At 34.5% G+C, this 26,649-nt stretch overlaps 4 protein-coding genes across 6 annotated transcripts in view; all 4 read left to right on the top strand.

Moving 5' to 3' along the window:
* LOC21392053 (short-chain dehydrogenase reductase 5) overlaps positions 1-2,233 on the top strand; it is a 4,035-nt gene extending 1,802 nt beyond the window's left edge. Inside the window, exon 3 of the mRNA XM_010097737.2 lies at positions 1,359-2,233. Coding sequence (XP_010096039.2) covers positions 1,359-2,169 — 811 coding nt within the window. The 3' untranslated portion in view covers positions 2,170-2,233. The remainder of the gene's footprint in view (positions 1-1,358) is intronic.
* A 6,768-nt stretch (positions 2,234-9,001) lies between these two features.
* Positions 9,002-12,409, top strand: LOC21392052 (transcription factor ICE1). The gene is made up of 4 exons (XM_010097736.2): positions 9,002-10,384; positions 10,737-10,961; positions 11,334-11,504; positions 11,986-12,409. The coding sequence occupies exons 1-4, from the start codon at positions 9,308-9,310 to the stop codon at positions 12,067-12,069; spliced, it is 1,557 nt and encodes a 518-aa protein (XP_010096038.1). The 5' UTR covers positions 9,002-9,307; the 3' UTR covers positions 12,070-12,409.
* A 4,304-nt stretch (positions 12,410-16,713) lies between these two features.
* Positions 16,714-21,798, top strand: LOC21392051 (aspartokinase 2, chloroplastic). Of its 3 annotated transcripts, none has more exons than XM_024165398.1 (14): positions 16,714-16,992; positions 17,524-18,074; positions 18,368-18,450; positions 18,557-18,597; positions 18,693-18,847; positions 18,977-19,126; positions 19,214-19,309; positions 19,597-19,713; positions 20,249-20,368; positions 20,500-20,592; positions 20,689-20,805; positions 20,956-21,072; positions 21,162-21,224; positions 21,388-21,798. In XM_024165398.1, exons 2-14 carry the CDS (start codon positions 17,679-17,681, stop codon positions 21,520-21,522), a joined length of 1,683 nt encoding a protein of 560 aa, XP_024021166.1. In that variant the 5' UTR covers positions 16,714-16,992; positions 17,524-17,678; the 3' UTR covers positions 21,523-21,798. The 3 variants fall into 3 exon arrangements, with proteins under 3 accessions (XP_024021166.1, XP_024021164.1, XP_024021165.1); XM_024165396.1 differs by having other exon boundaries at positions 20,689-20,811; XM_024165397.1 differs by having other exon boundaries at positions 16,714-17,003; positions 20,689-20,811.
* Positions 21,799-22,802: 1,004 nt separating this feature from the next.
* On the top strand, positions 22,803-23,526 carry LOC21392050 (protein PXR1). The gene has a single exon (XM_010097734.2). The coding sequence runs from the start codon at positions 22,810-22,812 to the stop codon at positions 23,380-23,382; it is 573 nt and encodes a 190-aa protein (XP_010096036.1). The 5' UTR covers positions 22,803-22,809; the 3' UTR covers positions 23,383-23,526.
* Positions 23,527-26,649: the final 3,123 nt, after the last annotated feature.

Below are 26,649 nucleotides of genomic sequence, written 5' to 3'. Positions count from 1 at the left end.
TATATATATATATATATTTTTCAAGAGAATAATTGTAAGTTTTTATTCCAGAGTTTATTTCTACTCACTAATTAACGTAGTTTTATTAATTTTCAAAATGATTATATAACGGCGCATGCACATGCACATGCAAAGTAATATATAGTAGGTTCATAAAAGTAACCATTTAGAATTAATTTGACACTTAGATTAACTGAGACCTGTTCAATTAAAGGTCTAAGATGTACATATTTTTTCTTTAAAAAAAAAAAATTGAAAAAAAATACCAGCTGGAGATGAGGGCATTAATCCCATAAATGACAAGAATTGAGGTCTCCTGAATTTGTGGATGTGACACACACGTATATTATTATGATTTATGCACTTAAAATTGACACAGGTCTGAAAGAGATAGCTGTCCTTATATGATTGCTATTTTGTGGATCACATGCAATGGCTTTGAATTTGCATGTTCTTATGCCGTAGATCTAGCTAGTAATTACTTTTCCTTTTTATGATTTGAAATCCTAGTCAACTGTCATTATGCATGCATTATTAGAACATCAATTATATTCTTTGGTGTTGGTAGTAGTACTGTCAAATCTTCAACACTTTTGAATTCACAAACTTCTTCACCTTTGAATTCACATACTTGCCTCTATTCGACCTAGTTATTATTGCTTTGAAATATTTGATGTCAGCTATGTTAGTCAAAAAATTACAGTACCAAAAATAGTTGGAATTAGGTAATATTTGACAGAAAAATGTTATAAGATACCATTGAGAACAACCCATTAATATTATAATTTCTATTACATTATTTGAGAATTGCCCAGTGTCTTTAGAAACTATATATTAACTTGATTTTTTTTCTAGTGCCAAAAATTAAAATTAAAATTAAAAAAAAAATTATTCTTAAGAGTGTATGTGTATAAATTTTTATCCCTTACTTTTAATAAATATTCATTTATTAGTGTAATTATTTAATTAAAAACGTTATAAATTAAAAATAAAAAATAAAAATCTTGACACAGAATATTTGTCAAAATTGATAATGGACTAATGATTACGGTCTGTCGATTTATCTATATTTTTTGGTCAATCACTGAATTTGGATGCAAGGAAAAGCGGTCCACAACTTTAATCAGACAACCCGAGATAATGTTGTTGATTGGACGGTGATGAAGATTAGGCATCACCATCGTCATCATTGATTCATTGTAAACATTCGTTATTCTCGCATGCCACCTTCTGGCCTCCTCTTTTTCAGATGATAAGAAGACTATTTTTGTTTTCTATGCGCTTATATATATATACGAATCAATGTGTGTTATTTTCTCCGTGCCTATTATTGATATTTGTTCTCTTCCTCGCAATAGGCTACAAGGAAAGGTAGCCGTAATAACAGGGGGTGCAAGTGGGCTAGGAAAGGCCACGGCCCACGAGTTCATTCAGAATGGGGCCCAAGTCATAATAGCGGACATCAATACTGAGTTGGGCTCCAAAGTCGCCAAGGACCTAGGCCCATTAGCCCACTTTGTTCAGTGCGATGTTACGGACGAGGCCCAAGTTGCCGGAGCCGTTGAAGCGGCTGTGGGCCTCCACGGAAAGCTCGATATCATGTACAACAATGCCGGGATAGTAGGTCCGGTGCTCCCACCGAGCATCGCCGAGCTCGATCTCGATACTTTTGATCGGGTCATGCGGATCAACGTTTGGGGAACAGTAGCGGGGATAAAGCACGCGGCCCGATTCATGATTCCCACGGGCTCGGGATCCATTCTGTGTACGTCAAGCATGAGCGGGCTTTTGGGTGGTCTTGGGCCGCACTCCTACACAATATCGAAATATACAATACCCGGGATAGTGAAGTTTGTGGCCTCGGAGCTCTGCCGAACAGGGGTCCGAATCAACTGCATATCCCCAGGCCCTATTCCGACACCACTCTCTGTGGGCCAATTAGCCCAATTTTATCCAGGTGCGACTACGGAGCAAGTGGCCCAAATTGTGAATGGGCTTGGGGAGCTCAAGGGAGCCAAGGGTGAGGAAATGGATGTGGCCCAAGCCGCTGTATATCTGGCGTCAGATGAATCCAAGTATATAACAGGTCATAACCTGGTTGTGGATGGAGGGTTCACCTGCTACAAAGATATAAAATTACCTATCCTTGATCAAATTTTGCAATCATAAAACGTTGTTACTTTATGGTGGTGTCTTTTTACCCCTCTTTCTTTATGGAACCTTTTTTATTAGGGCAGCCACGTATGGATATATGTGGCACTACTTGTATTCTATAGTTTGGATTAATTTAAGAAGTAATATTATTTAGTATTATATAAGCATGTTTTACGAAACTTGTTTTTTTTTTTTTAATTATTTTTTGCTAGTTGTGCTTTAACAAACACTTATAAGTAGCTTTCACAAAAACAATTCCAAGCAAGCCGTAACTAAGTATAATATGGAAATGAAAGTTGACATAATTAATATGTAATTTGAAATGAAAAAGGGTAAGTAGAAACTAAGAGAGGGAAGAAAGGAAAGCAGCATTTGAGTTCAAAAATTGAAATGAATAAATAATAAATGTGGTGGGGAGCAAAGTTATTGGAGTAGTACTAATTGGCTAAGTTGTGTGTGGTTCTATTTGGTCACGAGAGACACTATCCACATATTAATGAGGTTGTCCCCCCGGGTCCCTCAACATTGGGGCAATTCAAAAGAGCTTATAATATTCTTCTTGTATTGCCCTAGTGTTGCTATATATATGTGTGTATATATATATATATACACACACATATATATAATATATATTGTACTTTCAATCAAAATCATAACGCATGGCTAAAATTATATATAACTTTTCTTGGTTTATATAAATACTTTTTTTTTTTTTTTCAAGTAAATCTTTTTATTAAACAAACCAAGTTTTGCCTGATCATTTATAGTGATATTGACCTAAGAAATGGTTTGGAATATTGATTAAGCAGAGATAATTACTTTGTTCATGTAGTCAGAATTGGTTACACCACTCAATTGTAACAATATTGGTAATTAGAGTATTTGAACACGTGTCAGCTTGTTGGTAGCTTAGTCAGATAGTTATTTAAGTGATGATTGTGTTTAATCTCTCTGTGCAGTTTCAGATAGTTATTTTATCATAATATGGTTCTTTTCAGACAGATCATGATTGCGCTTAACCGAATTAATATCAGCAAAACGTTCGAACTCTTCTCCTCCTCTCACTCAACTTTAGGAAAACCAAAATTCAAGATACATACATAACGATTGTTAGTTTAGAAGTTATCTTGGTTAGCACTCTTACTATGGAGACTAATTCTGACATATATATGTATATATGTATATGTGTGTGCGTGTGAGTACTAATATGTATCTATATGTATATATCATGGCTCTCTTCGGGCTTCCTATTGTTAAATCTATATATAATGAATCAAATAATGAATCGTATTATATATCATAACAATTTGCATGATAATCTCCTTTTATTCGCAGTACTTGGTACCGGGACAAACCGCGCGCCAGTCAGAAAACACAACCAAGCGGCGAGTATAACCATATTATTATGATTTTGGTGTTGGATGCAATTTTCCTAGCTAAGGACAAATAGTAGTACAGTAGCAGCCATAGTTTTATAAAGTATCAATCATATATATATGCCTCGTTCATTTCAGCGATTCGAGTTTAAAATTTAAATTTTATTATAGTAAAAAATTTTAAAAAACAGTCGCATCTAACTTTTTTGTTATAATAAAAAATTCTTACATAAAATTAAATTAAAAACTCAAATCAGCGAATTGAATAATTCTTAATTTAGTTTGGTTATAGTTATAACAATTAGTGGCCACTTCTCTCTCTCTCCGTCTGTCTAGATTAGTTGCATGCGTGCCACGTCTACAAATCTCCAGAGACAGACTACACTTATGTAACATCTGCTGTAGTAGTAGAGTCACGTGAATAGAGAGGTCTCTAAGTATAAGTTATAAAAGTTTGAGAAATTAAAAATAAAATAAAATAAAAATAAAAATAAAAAGGGAAGAAATTCAGGGCTGCCAATGCAAGGCCACTTTTGTGCTTTGCTTCAAACTTGAAAGTTCTCACATCTAAGACCATCAATCAATACGACATTCATTATTATCATTGCTGTTATTATTGTTATTGCGATTCAATACGGCATTCATTATTATCATTGCTGTTATTATTGTTATTGTTATCGCTTTGGCATATGGGACTATACTATATAGAGTTTTGGTCAGTTCAAGGTGTCCATAAAATTTTCTCGGCTTCTCTCTCTCTATTGCGTCTTAAATAATCATCGATGCTTAAAAAAAGGCTGCAAAAGGAAGAGGTTGGCGAGGAGCATATATCATGGGCGAATTTGGCTGCTAATTAGCGTTCATGATCTCATTTGTTGTGGTGGGACCCACATAGATCGATGTCGCGGTGGAGAAGCCACGTAAGCGACTTTCAAGAGTTTGAAAGTTGATTGCGGTCTCGTTTGTTTCGCTGATTCGAGTTTAGAATTCGAGTTTTACTACAGTAAAAAGCTCTCACAAACAGTCACATCTAACTTTTTTACTACAGTAAAAAGTTCTCACATAAAATCACATCTCAACTCGAATTCTGAACTCGAATCAGCGAAACGAACGAGGCTATACGTTTGGTTGCATACTTGAGAGGGATATGGCAAGTGGGAAGAGGAGCAAAAAGAGAGTTGAATTGAATAATTAGAGTATTAGGGATCAAGGGAGGAGTGTAATGTATAATGTAGGAACAACACTCTCGAAATCAAAATTGTATAATGTATAGTTTGAAACCGTCAGGACTTTTCATAAAATGAATGCGTATTTTGTGGTAATGGTGTATGATTTGACATTCAAAACACGCAATATCGATACAAAATCTTTAGCCGGGAAGTTTCGGAGTTGTAAGTTGGAGCTTAGAGAGGTTTGAGAGTAGGTGCGGTGAATAGAGAGGAGTCACGAGAAACTTGGCTAGCGTAGTGGAAAATTTATTCCGCAAATTAAAGAGTTTTTAGCTTTTAGGAGTTGCATGGCAGGAATGGCATATATATGGGATTATCCTTCTATGGGATGGGAAACCCACCACACTTGATCTCTTCATCTAATTGTGGGTCCACTTTTAACAATATTATTGCATTATTCATTTCCCATTTCCTTTATGGCCACCGCATTAAATCTCTCTTCATTTTATATTTTTATTTATTTTTAGGTTTGCTTCTTCTATTCATTAATTATAAAAGCAAGAGGAAATCAAAACTACTAAATGCTCGATTGTGTCTCTTGAAAATTTCAAGGGCTAGCTGATCATGACCATCAACAATTTGAATATGTACGTTTGTCATAAGCAATTCAAAGATTATTATATATTCGCCTTCAAAATCAACTCTAGTCAATAATAGCATCCGACGTCATTCATGTTCGTGATTCATGTGCAATTATCAGATTCCCATACTTACCGCGTAAATATGTTAGATGAATATTCATCATTATTCATTATTCATAAAAAAAAAAATTACAGCTATATGAAATAAAATATCAAAAAAATATATATGAAGAATGATCAATATCATGGGCAAAATAGTTCATGATGCAAATCTTAAATAAAATTAATATAGATTTTGAGAATAAAATATAAAGCTTTAAGACAAAACAGTTAAGTTTAAGACGTGTGTATTTACTATATGTTATGTGTACAAAGAGCTTAATATATATATACACATACATATATATATATATATGTGTGTGTGTGTGTGTGTGTGTGTGTAGATGGAGGAGAACTTTTGATTCTCTTATCTCTCTTTTATTATTATTATTTTTTAAAATTTTCTTCCCGTATATAGCGTTCAAAAGAATCAAAACCGCCATCTGCCAACACAAGTTTCTGCTTGCACAGAGTTGCGTAATTTACTTCCAATATTTGCCATTATATTTGGTAAGAATAAGAACTACTAATCAAGTTGTTTGCAAGTTGCAACATTCTAGATTATACGGACTAATGTGTGACTTAATTACTGATGTTTTAGATATTGAGTTGCATATATAGTTAACACGTTTACATATTGTACTTACCGAATTCGAAATTTCACTGCATGTTAACTCACCAGAGCTTTCTATATATATATATATATATATATATGATGAGAAATCTACCATATAGTGCATCATATATTTCTGAACATTTAAATTTATTGAATCATACAGAAATCTTCTCATTTAATATCTAAAACTTGACAAGAACAAGAAGTTTAATTAATGTATAACTATATATAGCAATATTTTATTTGGCATTAATAACGTCTACTCACTTTTGTAACAATCATATCGTATCAGTTATCTTGAAGACATGCATGCATAAAAGCGTTATTTAGTAGCTAATTAAATATTAGTAACAAATATCACTGACTCTCACATCACAGCCGTCCGATTGGATGGACCCACGTCCAATTATGAAATCTATGAGATGCTAACATATCTTCTCTATGAGAGTGTTGTTTTTGACAAGTCATTTTGCTCTTCCTCCGCGTAGGACTAGATAGTTCTTTTTCAGCCGTTACATTTCGCCATAAACTGACAAATTGAGGAAACAAAACAGAAAAAGATAAACATAACAACTTTAGAAAAGACGTGCGTAATTATAACTGCTTTTGCAGGGGTAAATTTGTCCCGAGGACGAAAGAGTAAAAGGACACTAAAAATATAAGATTATTTACCCAAATAGTCCCTAAAGATATATGTATTTGTCTCGCTTTAACACTCAATATTTATTTTTAAATGTATAGCCACCTTAAAGTTTTTTAAAATACAATTTTAACCCACAGTTAATAAATTATGGGTATGTTTATTTACATAACTCAAGTCATGACTTAAGTTGTGTATGTGAGAGAAAAATATTATAGTAAAAAAGTTAAATTTCAATTTTTGTGATAAAAAATATGTAACAATATAATTTGAGTCATTTAATGAATGAGGCCTATATAACGCTGAAAATTTGATGACAGAACATAAAAATATTAGTGTGATAACAATTTTTGGGAAAAATTTTCAAATTTGTTCAGAGAATAGAGCACTTAAAGTTGAACTCAAGATAAACATGCTTGTTAAATAAGTTAAAGTGTTTTGAACTAAAAAGTTGTTTCTAACCAAAGATTGGTACAACTTTTTGAGACTTGATCCAAATTAATGGTGTGGTGTTTGAACAAAAAAATGGAAATTTTTTGTAAGACTAACAAAAATTATTGATAATTATTTATTTTTCAACCATCAAATATGCATTGTAAGTTGTTTATTCTGCATACTTTTTTTATCTGATGAGATTTTGATCAAATCTAATGATCAGAAGTTGGTACTATTGGTAGGGAGGCCTATCGGAGAAAGTTCTAAATTTTTTTTAAGAATTTTGAGTTTATAGTCCCCCTTGTCTTCAATGTTTTAAACCAAAAGTTCAAACCACTTATTTTAAACTTCTCATTTCAAACCACAAAAGTTCAAAACGTCATGTTTGAACCTATTTACCAAACAAGTCTTAGGGTTACGTTCGATTTGCTTGGTTGACCATTGAAATATAATGATAAATCTTAAAATCCAAGCACTCTTATGTTTGGTTATACTTAGGAATTGTCATTCTTATGTAATTGTTATTCCATCAAATAGTTGAAAAATAATTCCTAAAATGAACCAATTTCTAAAACTGATATTAATTAATATAATCTCTTTTTAAATTATCCCTCCTTATGTTCTAAAATTTACTTTAAATACCACCATCTCAATATAAAAATATTTTTTTATTAACCCTAATACAACTCATTAAAAAAATAAAAAAACCAACTCACACTATTTGGTTTATGTTTTACTGTTGTGTCGTTCTAGTCACGGGCAATACATTTGAGACTATGTTATTCATGCTTTTAAGTATATTATCTATATAGTTTTTATTCTATTATTTGAGTAATTAATCATATTTGATTATTTGAATATTAGTCATATATCAAATAAAATATACACCTTAAACATCAGAGAAAAATGACTTTAAAAATAAAAAACTGAAGATAGTATTTGAATTTAGTTTTTAAATATTATTAATGATTATATAAAGGGATATTTTAGTCAAACAAATATTATTCCACTATATTTATATTTATAATGACTAATCAAACATAATAATTGTGATTCCAATATTAATTCTGATGATCAACTAAATAATGGAATTTGTGTATTCAATGTGAATGTTAATACTAATTGTATATTTCGCATTAAAAATGGTTTATTTACGATGAGACCTCTTAAAAAACACAATTGTGGAACACCCTGTTTTGACCGTTGGATTACTTTTTTAACATCCAAATCTACAAAGGGAGCAATTATGTGCGGCACGCTGTAAATTTTTAATTCAGATATGTGCAAATCTGACCGTTAAAAATTTAATCTAACGGTCAAAACAAAGTGTTCTACCAAATTTTTTTTTTTTGTTTTTTTAAAGGCCTCACTGTAGAGACTCCCTCAAAAAGTATGATATGGTGTGTGATTTTTATTTTTTGTTCCAATATATAATGCTATTTGAAACGATAAATTTACTTTTTGTCACAATCATTAAACTTTAAAAATTATAATGATTATTTTAAAAAGTAAACATTTCAACTAATAAAAATAAACATTTTAACCAATACACTACTTATTAAAAAATTTACTGTAAAACATAACATATGAAAAATTTAATATAATAAATAATATTACATTAGAGAATGATTTTTAATTAAATTTATAATTAACATCTTAATTATAATATTATATTAAAGATACTTTTATATTCCTATTCCTAGTCTGATTATATTCCATCAAACCCAAAGTGACCTAAACTTAAATAACAGTTAAATAAAGCATAATAATAACAGATTCTGGAGGGGTAAAAATGTCCGAAGGGGAAAATGGTAAAAAAGGAAGAGCAAAAGCAAACAGACAAAGGTAACAGAAGAGCAGAGAAAGCAGAAGGAAAGCACAGCAAGAGAACACAATTAAGATGATAAACCACACTCCTCTCTCCATCTCCATTCATTTGCAGTAGCCATCCATTCCCACTCCTACATATACCAATAAAAATACAATTATATACTTCTCTCTCTCTCTCTTCATTTCCTTCCTTCTCAGAAAACAGATAGGAAAAAAAAAAAAAAAAAAACAAAAGCTCTGAAGCTTGAATAAAAGTCCCTTTCCTTTACGTTTCTTCTTTTCCCTCATCTTCTCTCTGTAACTGAAAACCATTTCTCTCTCTCCCTCTCTCTTTTTCTTGGTTGATAATGCTACCGAGGTCGAACGGCGCCGTTTGGATGGACGGCGACGAAGAGGAAGCGTCGTCGTCGTGGACGAAGACCAACAACAACAAGGAGGAAGAGGACATGGCTGCCGCCATGGGAGGTGTTGTTTCCTCCTTTTCTTCCTTCAAATCTATGCTTGAAGGTGACTGGTACAGCATCTCCAATCCTCTCAACAACCTCCACGCCGGCGCCGGCGGCTTCTCCGGCGACCACAACAACGCCGGTCTTCTTCTTCAGCCAATCGACTCCTCCGCCTCCTGCTCTCCCTCTCAGCCCTTCCCTCTCGACCAATCTCACCAACCTCCTCCTTCGTTTCTCCCTCCAAAGTCTTGTTTCTCCTCTCTCCTCAACTTCGACAATGGCGGCTTCGATTTGAGCGCATGCGAGAGTTCCGGATTTTTCCTCGGTCCTCCTGCTTCCTCCAATTCCCCTGTTCTGATGGGTTTCAACAACTCCGAGCTGAGTTCCAGCTCCGAGTTCGGGGCTTCCACGACTCGGTTTCTCCCTCTTCCACCGCCTCCTCCTCCTCTCTCCTCCTCCGATGCCGCAATCGGCGGATTCAGCCCCGCGGATTTCGAGGGTTTCGACAATGGCTCCGCAAATAACACTTCTTTGTTTCTGAACAGGGCTAAGGTTCTGCGGCCTCTGGAGGTTTTCCCTCCGGTGGGGGCCCAACCGACGCTGTTCCAGAAACGCGCGGCGGCGCTGCGGCAGAACTCCGGCGGTGGCGATAGTGTTAGTTTGGGAAACTTGGAGGTTTCGGGGTTGGAGAGTGGTAAGAGGAGGAAAAGGAGTGATTACGAGGGCGAGATTGAGGAGGCGAGTCTTGACATGTCTGGGTTGAATTATGATTCCGACGAAGGGAATGAGTATAGCAAAGCTATGGAGGAGAATGCGAAGAGCAATTCGAATGCGAATAGTACTGTGACCGGTGGAGTTGATCAGAAGGGTAAGAAGAAGGGGTTGCCGGCGAAGAATTTGATGGCGGAGAGACGACGGAGGAAGAAGCTTAATGACAGGCTCTATATGCTTAGGTCCGTTGTGCCCAAAATCAGCAAGGTATGGTTGAATTTAAAATTCATGTGCTTTCTTCATCTCGAGACTTGTGTTTTTCCTTTTCTTCCTCGTTTTAGAATTTTTTGGGATTTATAATGATTTGTTTATCACTTGGTTCACGTGTTTTTATCATCACTTTGTATTGAGAATTCTTTAATTGGTATTGGGGATTTCGCTAATTCTTGAAGCAATTTATTACCCTCTTGATGTGAAAAATGTGATCTTTCTGACCCATACGTTATTGAGAATTGAATTATTAAATAATTCCATGGCTAACTCAAGGTTGTCTTTGTATTAACAAATAATCCCTTTTTATCAGTCATGATTCCTGCTGATATTTCCATTTTGGTCACAGATGGACAGAGCTTCAATTCTTGGGGATGCCATAGACTACTTGAAGGAGCTATTGCAGAGGATCAATGATCTGCATAATGAGCTGGAGTCGACCCCGCCGGGCTCTTTGTTGCCGCCTTCTACAAGCTTTCACCCTTTGACGCCTACTCCGCCGACCCTGCCATGCCGTGTCAAGGAAGAACTATTCCCTGGCTCCATGCCAAGCCCTAAAAACCAGCCTGCAAGGGTATGTTTCATACGCTGTGATGTCCCTTAACATTCAAATCTCTTTTCTAAAGCATGATGCCTGAAAGAGTTTGGAAATTTGTCTCTTTTGTTCTTCTTTAAATGTTTGGATCTGCGAGAACTTAACAAGAGCATTGATTCAAGGTTTGTAGTGGTCTGAATGAAATTTATGGTATCACATATTCTAGTGTTTATCGCAAATCCGTGTAATTGGATGGATTCATTGATCGATTGGTGTCTATATGTAAAATTTTACGGAACACACACACTCAAATTTTAGATGTTCAGACAGTACTTTTTTTTTAAATATATATATATATAGTTCGAAATCTGTAAGCGTGATGAGCTTGGGGATGATTTATGTATCTTGTAGGTGGAGGTTCGGCTGAGGGAAGGGAGAGCTGTCAACATTCACATGTTTTGCGCCCGCAGACCGGGTCTCTTGCTCTCCACTATGAGGGCTTTGGACAACCTTGGGTTGGACATCCAGCAGGCTGTTATAAGTTGCTTCAATGGGTTCGCTTTAGATGTGTTCCGAGCCGAGGTATGCTTATCCGCGCTTAGAGATTTTAATTTTTAGTTCATGTGTTTAATGAGTTTCGGGTGTGAAGTTTCATCTCTTAACTTGCAAATGCTAATATGCAATCGTATTGCCACCTAGATTCCTTAAAGAAGTCTTCTGATTTGAGGTTTAAGTTGATAGTTGCTTCTGATTGTTTAAAACTTGTTTTATGGAAACGAAATAACATGAAGATACGAAGCAGTGGTGAAATTATGAAAGCCCTGAAATTGGAATTGTCATATTCAGTTGTGGATCTTTATTGATGTACTATATATAGACACTCAAACTTTATAAACAATTCCAAAATTCAGGTTTCCAAAATAATTTAAAAACGGTATCTGCTCAAAGTGCTTTGATTTTCAAAAACTCAAGTTGCATTATTATTTTTTCTTGTGCAAAGTGCTTTAATAAGCAGTTCCAAAAAAATCTTACTGAGTTTATTTTTTCTTTTTGCACTTATCAGCAATGTAGGGAAGGCCAGGAAGTGTTGCCGGAGCAAATCAAGGCGGTGCTTTTGGATTCAGCTGGCTTCCATGGCATGATGTAACTGACTACTCTCTAGCAGAGTTTGCAAGAAAAAGCGCGGTCCCGCCCCCTTCAAATGGAGACATGGAGGCACTAATTACTAGTCTCTACTTTCTTTTCTACCTCTCAAGGGCTCAATTCTCAAACTAGTAGAGTTTTGTAAATGCAATTTGCTTTTCATTTCCCATTAGTAAAGGTGCGTCCCATAACCGATCAAGAATTAACTAGGTCAGCCGATGTCTGTAGTTTTGGGTTAATCATCTTTATTGTTAAATAGATATTTCATGTTAAAACTTCCTGTGTTGTCCTCAGTAACTTTTAGCTTTTTAGAATAAAATTCTGTTTTCTATGAATCTGCTGCTTTGCAATTTTCATTTCTATCGCACTTTTTTTTTCTTTTTAATAATTATACTTGATGGTGCTTTGTTTATATTGGGGTTTGAATTTTTCCTGGTAAGCGAGAGAATAACTTAACTGCGCGGGTGCTTTTGTGGATTTTTCAAAGAAATTTATTTAAGGAAAAAATTTGACCAAAAAAAAAAAAAAAAAGAATGCACACCAAATACCAAGTTGAGAAATTGGGCCCTCTGTGGGGTGGCTAGTGGTCGGGCTGGATCAATAGATGAATTTGAGTGGGCTTGGCCTGTGGGTTATTCTACCTAGAGTAATTATATTTGCACCCACAAAATTTATTAATACACCCACCAAATTATAATTATATGTATTACAATTTTATCTTACATTAAAATTACAATAAAACCCATTAATATACCCCTAAATTGACCATAAATAGAAATGGTATTCCTTTTCAAATAAATAAAAAAAACACATACACCCACACAACTATAATTTGAAAAATAATTAGAAAGTATTTTTCAAAGAATTAAAAAAAACATAATGTTTTATTTATTACCTATAATTAATTTGAAATATTATATACTTGAAAACATTCTTCAAATGAATAACGTTTTATTATTATTATAAATAATTTTATTTAATAAAAAAATTTAATTGATGATGAAGAATTTTGTAGAACGTTTGACAAAAAGAGAAATGCAACAATTTTAAGTCCTTCAATTTTTTTGTTGAATATTTTAAGTCCATTGTTTGTGGGATGACATACTTGATTGTTTTCATGACTCTAATATAAATATTTCAAAAAAAAAAAACATAAAGATGGGTGATAAATTAAAAACTCTAATATATATATATATATATATAAGAATAATAGTTGTTTGAAAAAAATGCGGCATACAATGGTGTATTAGTATTATGTACGATGTTTGCAAAGTCATTGTAGGAGTCAAAAGAATTATCAGTACAAAAACGAAAAATTAAGCTAAAAAGCTTATAAAAGAAACTGTTTTACAATGATATAAAACACAAGATGGTGTACAATAATAGTTTTCCATAAATCAAATCAAAATTAAAATTAGAGTAGGTGTATGAGAGGGTTAAATTAGGAATTGTGAAAATAATATATATAAAATGATAGATTTTTCAAAATTTTATTATTAAATAAGTATTAATTATTGGGAGTATCTATCAATTTTAGGGTGTAAATATTACTATTCTTCTACCTATGAATGAGAGTAGTGTAAAGTAAAGGGAGAAAGAGGAAAATAGGCCAATATTTGAGATGAATTAAAATTAATAGGCCAATAGTTTACATAAGTTAAGAAATAGGCTAAATTACTGTTTTCGTCCATAACTTGTCTAGTTATGAACCATAACTTGACAAGTTATTCTCTATAATTGTCCATAATTTGTCTGACTATGAATCATAACTTGATAAGTTTATCCATAACTTATCTAATTATGAACCATAACTTGATAAGTTATGACCTATTAATTTTTATAACTAAAAATTGATATATATACTTTCTTAAACTTTTCATATTGACTTATTTTTTATTATTTTTCTAAAGTAAAGTGGCCCTGCCCCTGCAGATTTTGAGAATAAGGCCCGGCCCGCTGTTGAGTGTTGATGTTGGATGAAAGGGCTCTTGCAAATAACAAAACTAGGGGGATTATTATTATAACTGAAAGGAAAATCATTTTCACGTGTCAACTTATTATAATTAGATTATATCAGATGAGATGTGAGCCAAGTTGAATACTATTTTGTGGCACACCATTTAGATTTTTCTTAAATCGTTTATGGAATGACAAATACAGATTACCAAATAAGCGGCGGTAAAGAAGAAACAATGACATCATGAGTTTGTAACATTTCAAGTGGCGTTCTAGTGGTGGTTGTCTTTTGTCGTCGTTTATGGAACATAAAATAACATTGTATGCACCCATGTGTGTGTATACATATACATATTTAAAAGAAAAAACTAAAAGGACATTTTTTTAACAAGGAAATAATGGAGTATTGGCACATAAAAGGTCACAAAGTAGTATATTATTTGTATTTCCAACAAAAGTAGTACTACTACAAGTAGCTTAGAATCTGTTCTTTTGGAATGTGATTTTAGTATAATTTTTAAATTGAATTTGAATTATAACTTAAGTTGAAGTTGTAACTTGAGTTTGTGTTTAGTTGTGTACATTTGAATTATGGTTTGAGATAATAATCTTTTTTTGAGTTTGTATTTGAGTGAGTCAAAACTTAAATTTGTATTTAGATATCATTTTAATAAAAACTCAATGGTGATGAAAAATTTTACTAGGGTATATGGGTGGGGTTTTATTTGTCTTTTCGGTGTCAACGCATAGAAAAAAATCATCTCAATCAGGATTAAAACAAAAAAGTTATAATATTTTTAAGAATATAAAAAATACTGTTCATTAATTTGAGTTCGAGTTTCTGAACTCGAGGTGAAGGGGACACTTGAATTCGAGTTTTAGTCCCAAACTCGAGTTCAAACTTAAAAGAACATGAACTTGAATAAAATTTAAACTCGAGTTACATTTTGTTGAGTTTTTTGGACAACCGAAGTAATGTGAGATTTGACTAAAATCGCATTCAATACTTTTAACATTACACCTCAACTAATGAGAGAGCGGATCATTTGATTGCGGGTTGCCAACCTTAAAGAGCATTGAAGAAGTTACATGAGGTATGTTTGGTACTGAGTTTTGAAGCTCAAAATCAATTATCTAGTAATCTACAATTAAAAAATTTATATTTACTAAAAATTATAAAAAATGATTTTTAAATAATTTTTGAAGAAGTTACAGTCAAAATCAGAAGCAGCCTAAATGTAATTTTAACTTTTAGATTGTGCGGCAATCACTTTAAAGTACAATTAATGAAACTTTCATAATACCCTTAAAATTAATACTTATATTATTATAATTTACTAAACACTCAATTACTTTTTATAACAATTATTTTTTAATACAATTTATAGCACTACAAAATTGGCCCATGATCATTTAACACATGCATATATGTGTAAAAGCGTTGCTACGTAACAAGAGGTAAAAAAGAAGAAGACGAAAAAGGTAGATTTTTTTTTTCATTGTCAATTTGTCATGTACTGTAATTTTCTGCAGAGATTGTCTCACCGGTAATTAATTTTCAATCTTATGTTAGACTTAGTGAAACAATTAATGAGATATCCGAACTAGATGACGTAATTAATGATTTGATGTTGATTTAGGCTTCGTTATTGGAGTTAATATTTAATTTTTTATAAGAATTTTTAATTGTAATAGAAAAAGTTAAAAATGACTTTTTGTAAGAGTAAAATGACTTTTTATAAGAGCTTTTAATTGTAATAAAATTAGAATTGAAAACTCGAATAAATAAAATAAATGAAATTTTATTTTTCAAGAGAATTAAACAGGGGATTGGTGGAGACCACATGAGACCACATCATTAAAGTGGTTCAGGGACCACCTGAATTTTACTCATCCCAATTCCACACTATACTTATGAAGGCACTGTTCATTTCACCGATTTGAGTTTATAATTTGAGTTTTGTTATAATAAAAAACTCTTAAAAATAATTATATCTAATTTTTTTATTATAATAAAAAGTTCTCATATAAAATTATATCTCAACTCAAATTAAAAATTTAAATCAGTAAATTAAACATGCATGCATAAAAAAAATGCGTATATACTATTCCACCCCCTCTTCCTCCCGAGGACAGAGGTCCACGTCGGATCACACTTTCAAAGTACACTCACGAAATTAAAAAATAAAAATAAAATTTTTTTTGAAATGGAATAAAAAAAATCACCGAACATTCCTTCAAAAAAAAAAAAACCGAAATTATACATTAAACGCAAACCACGTTAGTATTTGTATAATAAAAAAATACAGTAATGTTAACTAATATGTTTGGTCGATAAAAACGCGTAGATAATTGATAATTGACAATTGACAGTAATGTTGTGCTTGTGATGGCCTAACATTGAATCATTGATAAATAATATATATATTTTCATAAATGTGAAAGTGGGCTAACAAGGTGGCAAACCAGTCGGACACGTGGCATCAGTTGGCATGGGTTTGACCAGAAAAGGGTCATTACACGAACCGTCCAAACCCAACAAACGACAGTCAATTCTCTCACATTTGGTTCGTCAGAAACTTCGGGACAGACGGCCCACAGGAGGGATTTGATGAAAAAACGTAAAACAAAATAGAAAATAGAACAAATAAAAAGCACGTTTATTAGCAAGTGGAAATGAGGTTCATTAGAAAGGGAGGCGGCGAGTATTGGGTTAAAGATTTGATATTTACAAATTACAAACATCAATTAAATTTTCCTCTCTCTCTCTCTCTCTCTCCTCTCTATTACATTCTTTCCGAGAGAGGGAGAAACGTTGAAGCTTGCTCGCGGTCTAAAGTGGACGGCGGCCTAGCTCTCTCTCTCTCTCTCTCTCGCATAAACCCTAAAGCACCTTCTTCTACCTCCATTGTTGAAGCTCTGATCTTTTTTTGTTGGAGTCAATTTTTGCCATTCATTTCTTGGCAGCTCGGTATTTTGAACGTCTTTTTCTATCTCTTTTTCCTCTTCTTGTTGTTTTTTTTTTCTTCTTCTTTAAATGTTCGTTAAATGTAATATTTGTAATGGTTAAATGGGGGAAGTAGGGAAAATATGTGCATTTTGATGCAATGAAGATATTCGATTTGTACAGCTGTTGAAATTGCTTCGTTTTTGTTTATTTTTTCTCTTTGAATGTTCGACAGATTCAACCTCTGTAATTGCAATCATTAAATGGAAAAAAGTACATTTTGATTCATGTATTTCATTTTATATGGAAGTGTTTGTTTTTGAAGCTATTCGATTTGTGGTTCTTTCTTTACCTTTTTTTTGCCTTTTTTTTTTTTTTTGAAGTATCTTTCTTTACCTTATTGCGTTATATTCTTCTTGCGTTATGTTGGAAAAATATCGCCTTCATGATTGCACAATGACTAAATGAATATAAAAGCTGCATTTTGATTTATGTGTTTGTTTTTAAGTCCCTGTTTTGACGATGCTCGAGTCGTGTTTGTGGTGTTCTTCGCAGGTTGAGCTGCTGAAAAAGATTGTTGTTTCTGTTTATCGGAAACTCTGAGAAACAAAATCCCCAAATCTGAAGAAACAATTGCATTTTGATTCAAATTCGTCGAAAAACCTTTGTCGCAATAATAACTATAAGTCAGATTCAACTCTTTTATAAGAATGGAGACCTCATTGCAGTATTGTGGAGCCTCCTCATGGAAGTCTCTGCAACAACCACCTGCGTCGTCTCATCGCCTCCATTTCTCAACTTCTGTGTCTTCCAACTACAAGGGATGGTGTACAATTGCCAAAAAACAGTCTTGTAGGAGTGGAGTTTTAAGAGTCAGTTGCGAAGCTGGAGGAGTTGTGGATGTGATAGAAAGAAAAACCCAGTTGGAGAATCCGAGTTTGGGTGAAAATGAGAAGCAGTTTACGTGTGTCATGAAGTTTGGAGGCTCGTCTGTTGCCTCTGCAGAGAGGATGAAAGAAGTGGCTGAGCTTATACTTAGTTTCCCAGAGGAGAGACCTGTCATTGTTCTCTCCGCTATGGGCAAGACAACCAACAAACTTTTGCTGGTATATTTGGTTTCTCTCACACTCTTTACTTTTCTTTGTCAATTGGTATGAATGATGAAAATGTCGCAGCAACAAGAATATCAAGGCTTCGGATTTGGAGAAATATCGTTGACTAATATCTACATTGATCCGATGGGGTTAAAAATTAAAAATTAAATCATATTTGTAAACTGTGATATTTGCATATATATATATACGATAATGTTGGGAAATATTGATATTTTATGTCTATTTACTTCCTTGATGGGTCTGTGTTACGGTTCAACTAAAAGTGGTTTGTCATTCATTATTAGGCTGGAGAGAAAGCTGTCAGTTGCGGCATTACTAATGTGTCCACTATAGAGGAGTTGAGTTTCATAAGAGATTTGCATCGCAGGCAAGAAAGGGTTTTTTTAATCCTTTATTATTATAGACTACTAAAAACCAAAATTGCATTTTAGGTTTTTTTTTCTTCTCACTGTAGATTGTAATGTTTAATCCAGGACGGTCAATGAACTTGGTATGGATAAGTCTACCATCAAAAGTGAGTCTTTCTTTCCACTTGACATTTCTTCTATCAGTAATTAATTGCAATATGTAGGTTTGGTTGATTCTTACTGTGAAAAAAACGATTTGCAGCATTTTTGGAAGAATTGGAGCAACTTCTTAAGGGAATTGCTATGATGAAGGAGTTGACATTACGGACAAAAGACTATTTGGTTTCATTTGGAGAGTGCATGTCAACAAGGATTTTTGCAGCTTATTTGAATAAGATTGGTGTTAAAGCCCGCCAAGTATGTTGTTTATGAACTAATCAAAATTATAATGACTTATTTCAGTTATGCAATTGTGATTTTAGAGTTGTCTACTGGTTGGGCCATTATTTATAATAGCAAGTTATAACAAATTCTGTTATTTTGCAGTATGATGCCTTTGAAATTGGTTTTATAACCACAGATGACTTCACAAATGCGGATATTATGGAAGCCACCTATCCAGCTGTTGCAAAAAGGTTACATAGTGATTGGATAAATGGTCCTGCAATACCAGTCGTTACCGGCTTCCTTGGAAAGGTATTTCAGCTGGCTAACGACTTTGTGCTCTTTTGATGATGAAACTCAACTTGTTAACATGATTAGTCTTTTCTTTTCTTGCTGTAGGGATGGAGGTCATGTGCGGTGACTACACTGGGTAGGGGTGGTAGTGATTTGACAGCCACAACCCTTGGTAAAGCATTGGGGTTGCGGGAAATTCAGGTGACATTCAAACTTTTCTGATCTCTATTCATTATATTAGATTCTCCTTTCGTTTATTTGTTTCGTTTCTTATATAAGAGAAATCATAGTCTTAGACTTTGTGTAGACACAAACATTCAAAATCTCTATTTATTTCTGACCTGTAAAACTTGATACTACAGCAGTTTTAAAGTTTATAAAAAATGTCGACTGGAATTTGGAATTCTATTTTGCATCTCTGCATAAATACCTTTTCTGTTCAGATATGAGATAACTAAAGTATAAGACCTATCATCAATCTATTGCAGGTATGGAAGGATGTTGATGGTGTTTTAACCTGTGATCCTAACATATACCCTGGCGCAGAACCTGTCCCTTATTTGACATTTGATGAAGCTGCTGAACTTGCATACTTTGGTGCTCAGGTATCAATAAATCTTTCACCTTTAACCCAGTTTTGGAAGTAAACTTTCCAGCTTCACTTGCGTTATGTGGTTGATAATAGACCAATTCCTGTCTAAGGGGTCATGGATGTAAGTCTATTACTCTTTGATTAGGATGAATGTCTTTGTTGGGTGGTACTGAGTGGTTATGTGCGTGGGCTTCTCTCTCTCTCTCTCTCACTTTTTTAATATATGAATTTACCAGTCCAATTTATGGCAGCCGCAAAATATTAGGGAATTGAAGATGATTAAGTTACTCAAACTTGCTATGACGTATGAACAATAAACTTATTTTATTATGCAGCCGCACCCCACTACATCACATTCTATGTTTTCTAGACTTGGTAGTTGCAAATTTAGACGTGCTGTAACCATATCTCATGTTTATATTGATCCTTGCTATATTTCCAGTTAATGGTGTTAAACTTGATCCGTCACGCCAGAAAAAGATACTTCTAGTGAAACTCTATGTAAGAAATAAACATGAATTTTATACATTATTTTGTTCCCTTTTCAGGTCTTGCATCCACAGTCCATGAGACCAGCTAGAGAAGGTGATGTTCCTGTAAGGGTTAAGAATTCTTATAACCCTAAAGCTCCGGGCACTCTCATCACCCGGACAAGAGATATGAGTAAGGTGTGTAATCACATAGTGTCAAAAAAAAAAAAACAAGAATACTGTAACTGTGTAATATGTGAAAACAACATTCATCCTCTTGTCTATTGATTTTATTTATTTATTTATTTTTTTACCTTTCTCATCTGCAGGCAGTACTTACTAGCATTGTTTTGAAGCGGAATGTGACCATGTTGGATATTGTCAGCACTCGCATGCTTGGTCAATTTGGTTTCCTTGCTAAGGTAAGAAAGCCAATATATGTTTTCTGTAACCTTTGTGATCTTTGTTTGGTGACTTGTGACAATGAATCTAATGGTGATATGTTTTTCTCCCACCAGGTGTTTTCAATTTTTGAAGATTTGGGCATATCCGTAGATGTTGTAGCTACTAGTGAAGTTAGTATATCTTTGACATTGGATCCCTCAAAGCTTTGGAGCAGAGAGCTTATTCAGCAGGCAAGCGTATGACGTCATGCTTAGCATGCATTCATAATTGTACTCTCAAAATCTGCATATAAGCGAATGCTTAGCAGCATAATTGTTCTTTTAAAATCTCTCTGTTTTTTTTTTTAGTGCTTGAAGCTAATGCTTTCTTATGTTTGGCAGGAACTTGACCATGTCGTGGAAGAACTGGAGAAAATTGCTGTCGTCAACCTTCTTCAGCACAGATCAATCATCTCTCTCATTGGGAACGTGCAGAGATCATCGTTAATACTTGAAAAGGTTTCTGCTGACATGTCATGATAGGAGAGCTTTTGTTCACAAACCATTAGCGTTAGATTTTCGTTTTCACTCTTTGTATTTTTCAACAGGTATTCAACGTTCTTCGAACTAATGGAGTCAATGTTCAGATGATATCTCAAGGCGCATCCAAGGTTTAGTCTCGATAACTATATTTCAATCACCTTTACTAATTAATTGATATTCTGGTCTGACGATGCTTTCATATCTGCATTAGTTATTTCTTATTTGTAAACATTTATGAATTTAGTTTTCGGCCGCATGACTGCTCACTATTTGTGCTTTGTATTGGGCTAGGTCAACATCTCGTTGATTGTAAACGACGATGAAGCAGAGCAGTGTGTTAGGGCTCTTCACCAGGCTTTCTTTGAGAGCGACATCTCTGAACTGGGTTCTAAGTCAGAGAACGGTGCTGTTCTCTCATTGTTATAAAAGGGGCATTCGATTCTTTCATATGTCATGTTGAAACTAAATATCGCAAGAAATTTTGCATTTTAGTTCATCAGTTTTTGTCCGACGGGAAGTTGTCTCTTGTTAACCGTCATCTCATCCGTCAGATTAGGATCGAAGATGTGGCATTATTTCCCATTGTTGTAATCTGGTATTACTGTAATGGCTAGTTCTTTTAGACTTAGGCTTGGAACATTCATATTGTTGCGTTTTGTTTCTTCAATGAGTAATAATATAGGGTCTATTATTGAACTTCTATAATGTGCATTTATGCCTTTTGTTGTCTAGTGCAAAAAAAAAAAAAAAAAAAAAAAAAAAAAAAAAAAAAAAAAAGTGTATTCTCTTGGAGTGGGGAGCAATAATGTAGCGTATGCAACAAAGGCTGCAATAATTCAATTGTAATAATAAAAAAGGATAAAATAAGTGGACGTTATTAAACCCATCTGGTCCCCAACAAAATGAAAAAACAACATCATGTGGGGAAACGACATGTGAACACTACATTTATTTAGCGACGACAGAAGCATAAACGATAACCAAAGGAAACGACATGGATTTACAAAACAGTAATAACTAATACCCCCGTATAAACGACGATAAACATTATGAGAAAAAGTAAAAAATCAAAGAAAAACCCACAAAAGCTCCAAAACGACATTAACTGATAAGAAAAAAATAAAGACTGTATAACTGGTAGGCTAGTAAAGCACCCCGGAAAACAATATACCAACACAAAAACGACGGAAACTGAAAAACGACAAGATATAGGAGAAAACTACTAAATCTCATAGAAACGACAATAACCTAAAACCCAATATCAAATAGAAACGACAATAACCTAAAACCCAATATCAATGAAAAAAGATTAGAAAAAAAAAAACCGATGTCAATGCAAAAACAACAGTAAACTCAAAAGGAGAAATACGAAAAAACGATGAAAACATAGCGAGAGCATCAATACGAAATGGATTATAGAACATCAAAGAAACGGCGTAGGGATAGAATTCGGGGAAAAAAACGATGTGACCAGAGGAAACCAACGTAAACTAACAAAACGACAATAAAATATGGAAGAAAACGACATGGAGATACAAACAACATAAACTATAAGAAAACAACAAAATGTCAAAGAAACGACAAATAAATTTGGACCTCAACTCCGCCCCATGTTCTCAAGACCAGCCGGGTCCTGAGGTCCAACTTGCGCAATCAATTGAGCCCAACAGGCTCTGTATATAATGCCTAAATGGAGCTAGGGTTTACACAACAATGGCGTGCACGATCGATTTTCGGTGCCTCGACGAAGGTTTTGGCGGCAAAACCTACAAACGCAAGAGACAGTCCCAATGCAACGAAGTTAACGATGCCGACGCCTCCATGGACGTCGACGGGGAATTCCCGCCGGCGGCAAAGAGATCGGCGGTGGCGTCGTCGGAGAATCCCGACAAACCTACCTTTGGGAAGCCGACCTACGACGGCGTGATCGCCGGAAAGGTCTCCGGGCGGAAGTGGAAGCAGCCGAGGAAGCGGCGGGCGTCTGCGGCGCTGGTGAGAAGGGGGCCAAATTTCGAGGAGAGGGCGAGAGAGAAGGAGGTGAAGAGGGCGTACAGAGAGAGGAAGGAGGAGCTTAAGGAGGAGATCAGGAGGAACAAGGAGGAGAAAAGGAAGCTGAGGGAGGAGAGAGAGAAGAGGAAGAAAGAGAACATCTTGAGGTCTGGTACGAAGCTCCAGAAGATCACGAATCCCAAGACGCTGCAGAGGATCGCTAAATCGAAGGAGAAGAAGCTGCTTAAGGTTGTTCCTGACGATATGTTCAACCCTAACAAGAAGAAACAAGGCTAGAAATTTCAGTGTAATTTCTCCAGAGTTCTTCCGTGGATTTTGGAAATGGAACTTTTGTTTTCTTTCTTTGTTTGTTCTGAATGTGAAATTTCTAGTGTTTTTTTGACTGTTGAATGAAATGTCTCTAATATTGATATTCTCTAACTTACGCATATACACATATGAGCAAATGATACACTGAAATATTGTATCTTGAATATCATGAAAACCAAATGTGTGCTAAATTACTTTGTAAATGTGAAATGGTTTAAATTACTTTTTTTTTGGGTTCCAGTTAAGAACGTCGTTTTTGATGAGCAATTCCCTGGTATTTTGCAGTGGAAAACTGGAAATTTCCAAAATCTGATAATGTATCTGGCCCTTTCTTTATTAGTAGCCTCTGAACTAGTATTACTATTAGTTAGTAATTTTGGGTAAGGTAGTTAGAATTTGATGAGTGAAAAGCATTAAATGGTGACAATTTTGCCTGTAATTGCGTTTAAAAGAACATATTATGAATGTAGGATTTTATGTATTTTTATGGTTGGCTTTTCTAAAGCAGAGACATTGAGACTCTTTTCTGTTCTATATTCTCTAAATTTTAAAAGTGAAATGGTTTAACTTGCTCTTTTCTGTATCTTGAATATCATGAAAACAAAACAAATTTCATATATGCTCTAAATTTTACTACTCAAAACAAGGCCGAAGAAACATATGACATGGGTGTTGTGGAATTTCATAGTGAATACATGATATCCCACGGACTAGTAATCCAATAGTTGGTGCAAACTGCAAACTTAATCATTGCTAAGGGATCGGTTTTGTAATCTGGGTGTAGTGTGTTAACTGGTTTGGTCTTTCTTGGGAGTGACATTATTGTATATGGAAACCGTCCATTTGAACCCTAAAGCAGGGAAATCTTCTGTTATCCTGTTAAATTGTACCAATTCATAACTGTGGAATTTTACTTTTTTTTTTTGTTTCTTTCATGGTAAAATTAAAATTAACTCAGACTCCTTTTTCTTACTTATTTACAAAACTTGAACTTCCTCTATTCTCTCTCTCTCACACCCCTGATATCTGTAACATTTTGGAGGTAAATGAACACTGGAATTTCATTAGCAAAAAAAAAAAAAGGAACACTGAAATTCATTGCAGTATGCACGTGCCACACAGAAAATCAGCAGTCACTGGAGAAAGTCGTGCAAGAGGCATTAGAATGAATGCATGGAATGATGATGAGGAGGAGGGTTCGTCGAAAACTGCTGTAAAATTGTACCGTCGAATATATTGCATGTGGTGGAAAAAGGGACTAACTTATGGCTATGGCCATTGGCCAAGTGCCACTTAAGAGCTTAATGCTCCCTCTTAAGGCTATATGCTCATATATGGGAGTAAAAAACAGTAGTGTATAAACAATTAAAATATCTACCAGTCTATGGCAAAATATTCCTTTCATTCTCCATTCCATCAAAGTTCCCAGGAGATTTTCCAGCCACAGAAGTCGGATTTGAACTACAATTTATTCTTTTTTGTTACAACTTTCTGTTCAAATCTATGAACCAACGGTCCATAAAAAGGATACATGTACCTACTACTTTGACATGTAAACTATGAACAATTTGAGAGAAACAATTCACCAACTCCTCATGATCTTGTTCTCAACCTGACCACAGTTCATTGCGGAAATGGACTCCGAGAGTTATTAGGAAGGCGATGAAAGTTAGCACGGGTATTGAAGCCAACGGCGAAGGCAGCATCAAGTTCACCAAAAGCAAGTGAAACGCTGCGATTATCAAAACCTGCCCCAGCAGTTCAGCCCTCATGTTACGCCGTAGGGTTCCACACCAAAAACACTGTAAACCAACGGACAGAAGCAGAACTAGTGCCATTCTCATGTTCGGATGTATAGCCTCCGAGGTTCCGTAAAGGCTGGCCACTACGGCAATAGCTACCTGGGTTAGATTCTTCGACAACTCGTGCTCTCGAAGAAACTTCATAAAGGCATCCAAATTACTACTAGGGTTGTGGTTTTGGCGGATCTGATCACGTGGAGAATTGGACTGACCAGAGTTGTAAGTCATTGCGTGTCGTGGAGTAGCGCCGCCCCTGTTGACGGAGGAGGAAGAGGAATTATGGTTGGTGCTGGAGTACTCACCACCATCGCACAAAAAGATCACCTTCTTCTTCTCATCATGATGATCAGTGGAGGTTGATGACGATGATTCGTTATGATGAGTAGTACTGTTCTCAGTTATGATTTGACGGCTCAGAACTGCTGAGACCATGTGTCCTGATGAGTTCGAGGCTTCTTCAGAACCATCTACCGGACTTGTTAACGAGTCTATGTCAACAACAGTAGAATTGGATTCAAGGTTCATTGTTGTCGTGGGGATCTGGTGGTTCTGATTTGATCCAGATGAGGCTTGATGGAGAAGACGAGAATTTTACTGTATGTAATTTAGAGTGTCTTCTACACATGAGTATAAATGTACTTAATTCTTTCTATATATAATTGTATGCCCAAATGAGAGAGATTGAAGGCAATGACACGGGGTATTCCACGAATTTCATCTCTTTCTTTCCCCACTAGGAATCCTACGCGGTTTGGTGTCACTCCAAACAAGTTCTGGGAAGGGAATGGTGATGCGTCGCTGTTAAATGGTACTTTGGACGTGGCCGCGGATAACAGAAAATAATTCAGTTGTCCTCTAGTTGTAACAATAAGTTCTCCATGCACTAATCTAGTAGTTTATCTAATTAATTAGTTGTAATTAAAAGGGACCAACGCGAATATTAATCTACTGGTTAATTAACTCCAAATTATAAGAGATCCCTTCAAAGTTAAAAGTTAAAATTTGGAGTTAATTAGGTGTGTCTTTGACCATTAATTAGGTCGCTGTTAAATGGTACTTTTGGGAGTTAAATTTTGCTCAGATAAATATTGGAAACTATAACTTAGTTTGGTAGTGTTGTAGATTTTAGAAAAATTACTTTTAGTTGTGCTGAATGAAGAATCAGCTGTTACAAAAAGCAACTAAGTGTGGTAAACTATAATTATAGTAGCTGTGCTGCTTCTAAAATCAATGTAATAACATTTGGTAAATTATGAGGTTAAATTACTGTAGATAATTAAAAATTACGACTATATTATATTATACTATAATATATTATATATAACTACAATATAATATATATTTATTATTATATTTAATATAAAAAAATTATTATTATATAATATATTTTTTTTATGATATAGAATATAATAACATTATTAAAATAAAAATT

Source organism: Morus notabilis, unplaced genomic scaffold, assembly GCF_000414095.1.
Source record: "Morus notabilis unplaced genomic scaffold, ASM41409v2 Scaffold1580, whole genome shotgun sequence".
Classification (NCBI taxonomy): Eukaryota; Viridiplantae; Streptophyta; class Magnoliopsida; order Rosales; family Moraceae; genus Morus; species Morus notabilis.
Note: the sequence above shows the minus strand (reverse complement) of the source record. Positions and strands in the feature narration are given on the sequence as shown.

Excerpts from the sequence above, each read along its gene's own strand:
- LOC21392050 (XM_010097734.2), top strand. The coding sequence starts at position 22,810 with ATGGCGTGCACGATCGATTTTCGGTGCCTCGACGAAGGTTTTGGCGGC.
- LOC21392051 (XM_024165396.1), top strand. The coding sequence starts at position 17,679 with ATGGAGACCTCATTGCAGTATTGTGGAGCCTCCTCATGGAAGTCTCTG. Across the intron at positions 18,075-18,367 it reads CAACCAACAAACTTTTGCTG|GCTGGAGAGAAAGCTGTCAG; the intron begins GTATATTTGGTT and ends ATTCATTATTAG. Across the intron at positions 18,598-18,692 it reads GGATAAGTCTACCATCAAAA|CATTTTTGGAAGAATTGGAG; the intron begins GTGAGTCTTTCT and ends AACGATTTGCAG.
- LOC21392052 (XM_010097736.2), top strand. The coding sequence starts at position 9,308 with ATGCTACCGAGGTCGAACGGCGCCGTTTGGATGGACGGCGACGAAGAG. Across the intron at positions 10,385-10,736 it reads TTGTGCCCAAAATCAGCAAG|ATGGACAGAGCTTCAATTCT; the intron begins GTATGGTTGAAT and ends TTTTGGTCACAG. Across the intron at positions 10,962-11,333 it reads CTAAAAACCAGCCTGCAAGG|GTGGAGGTTCGGCTGAGGGA; the intron begins GTATGTTTCATA and ends TGTATCTTGTAG.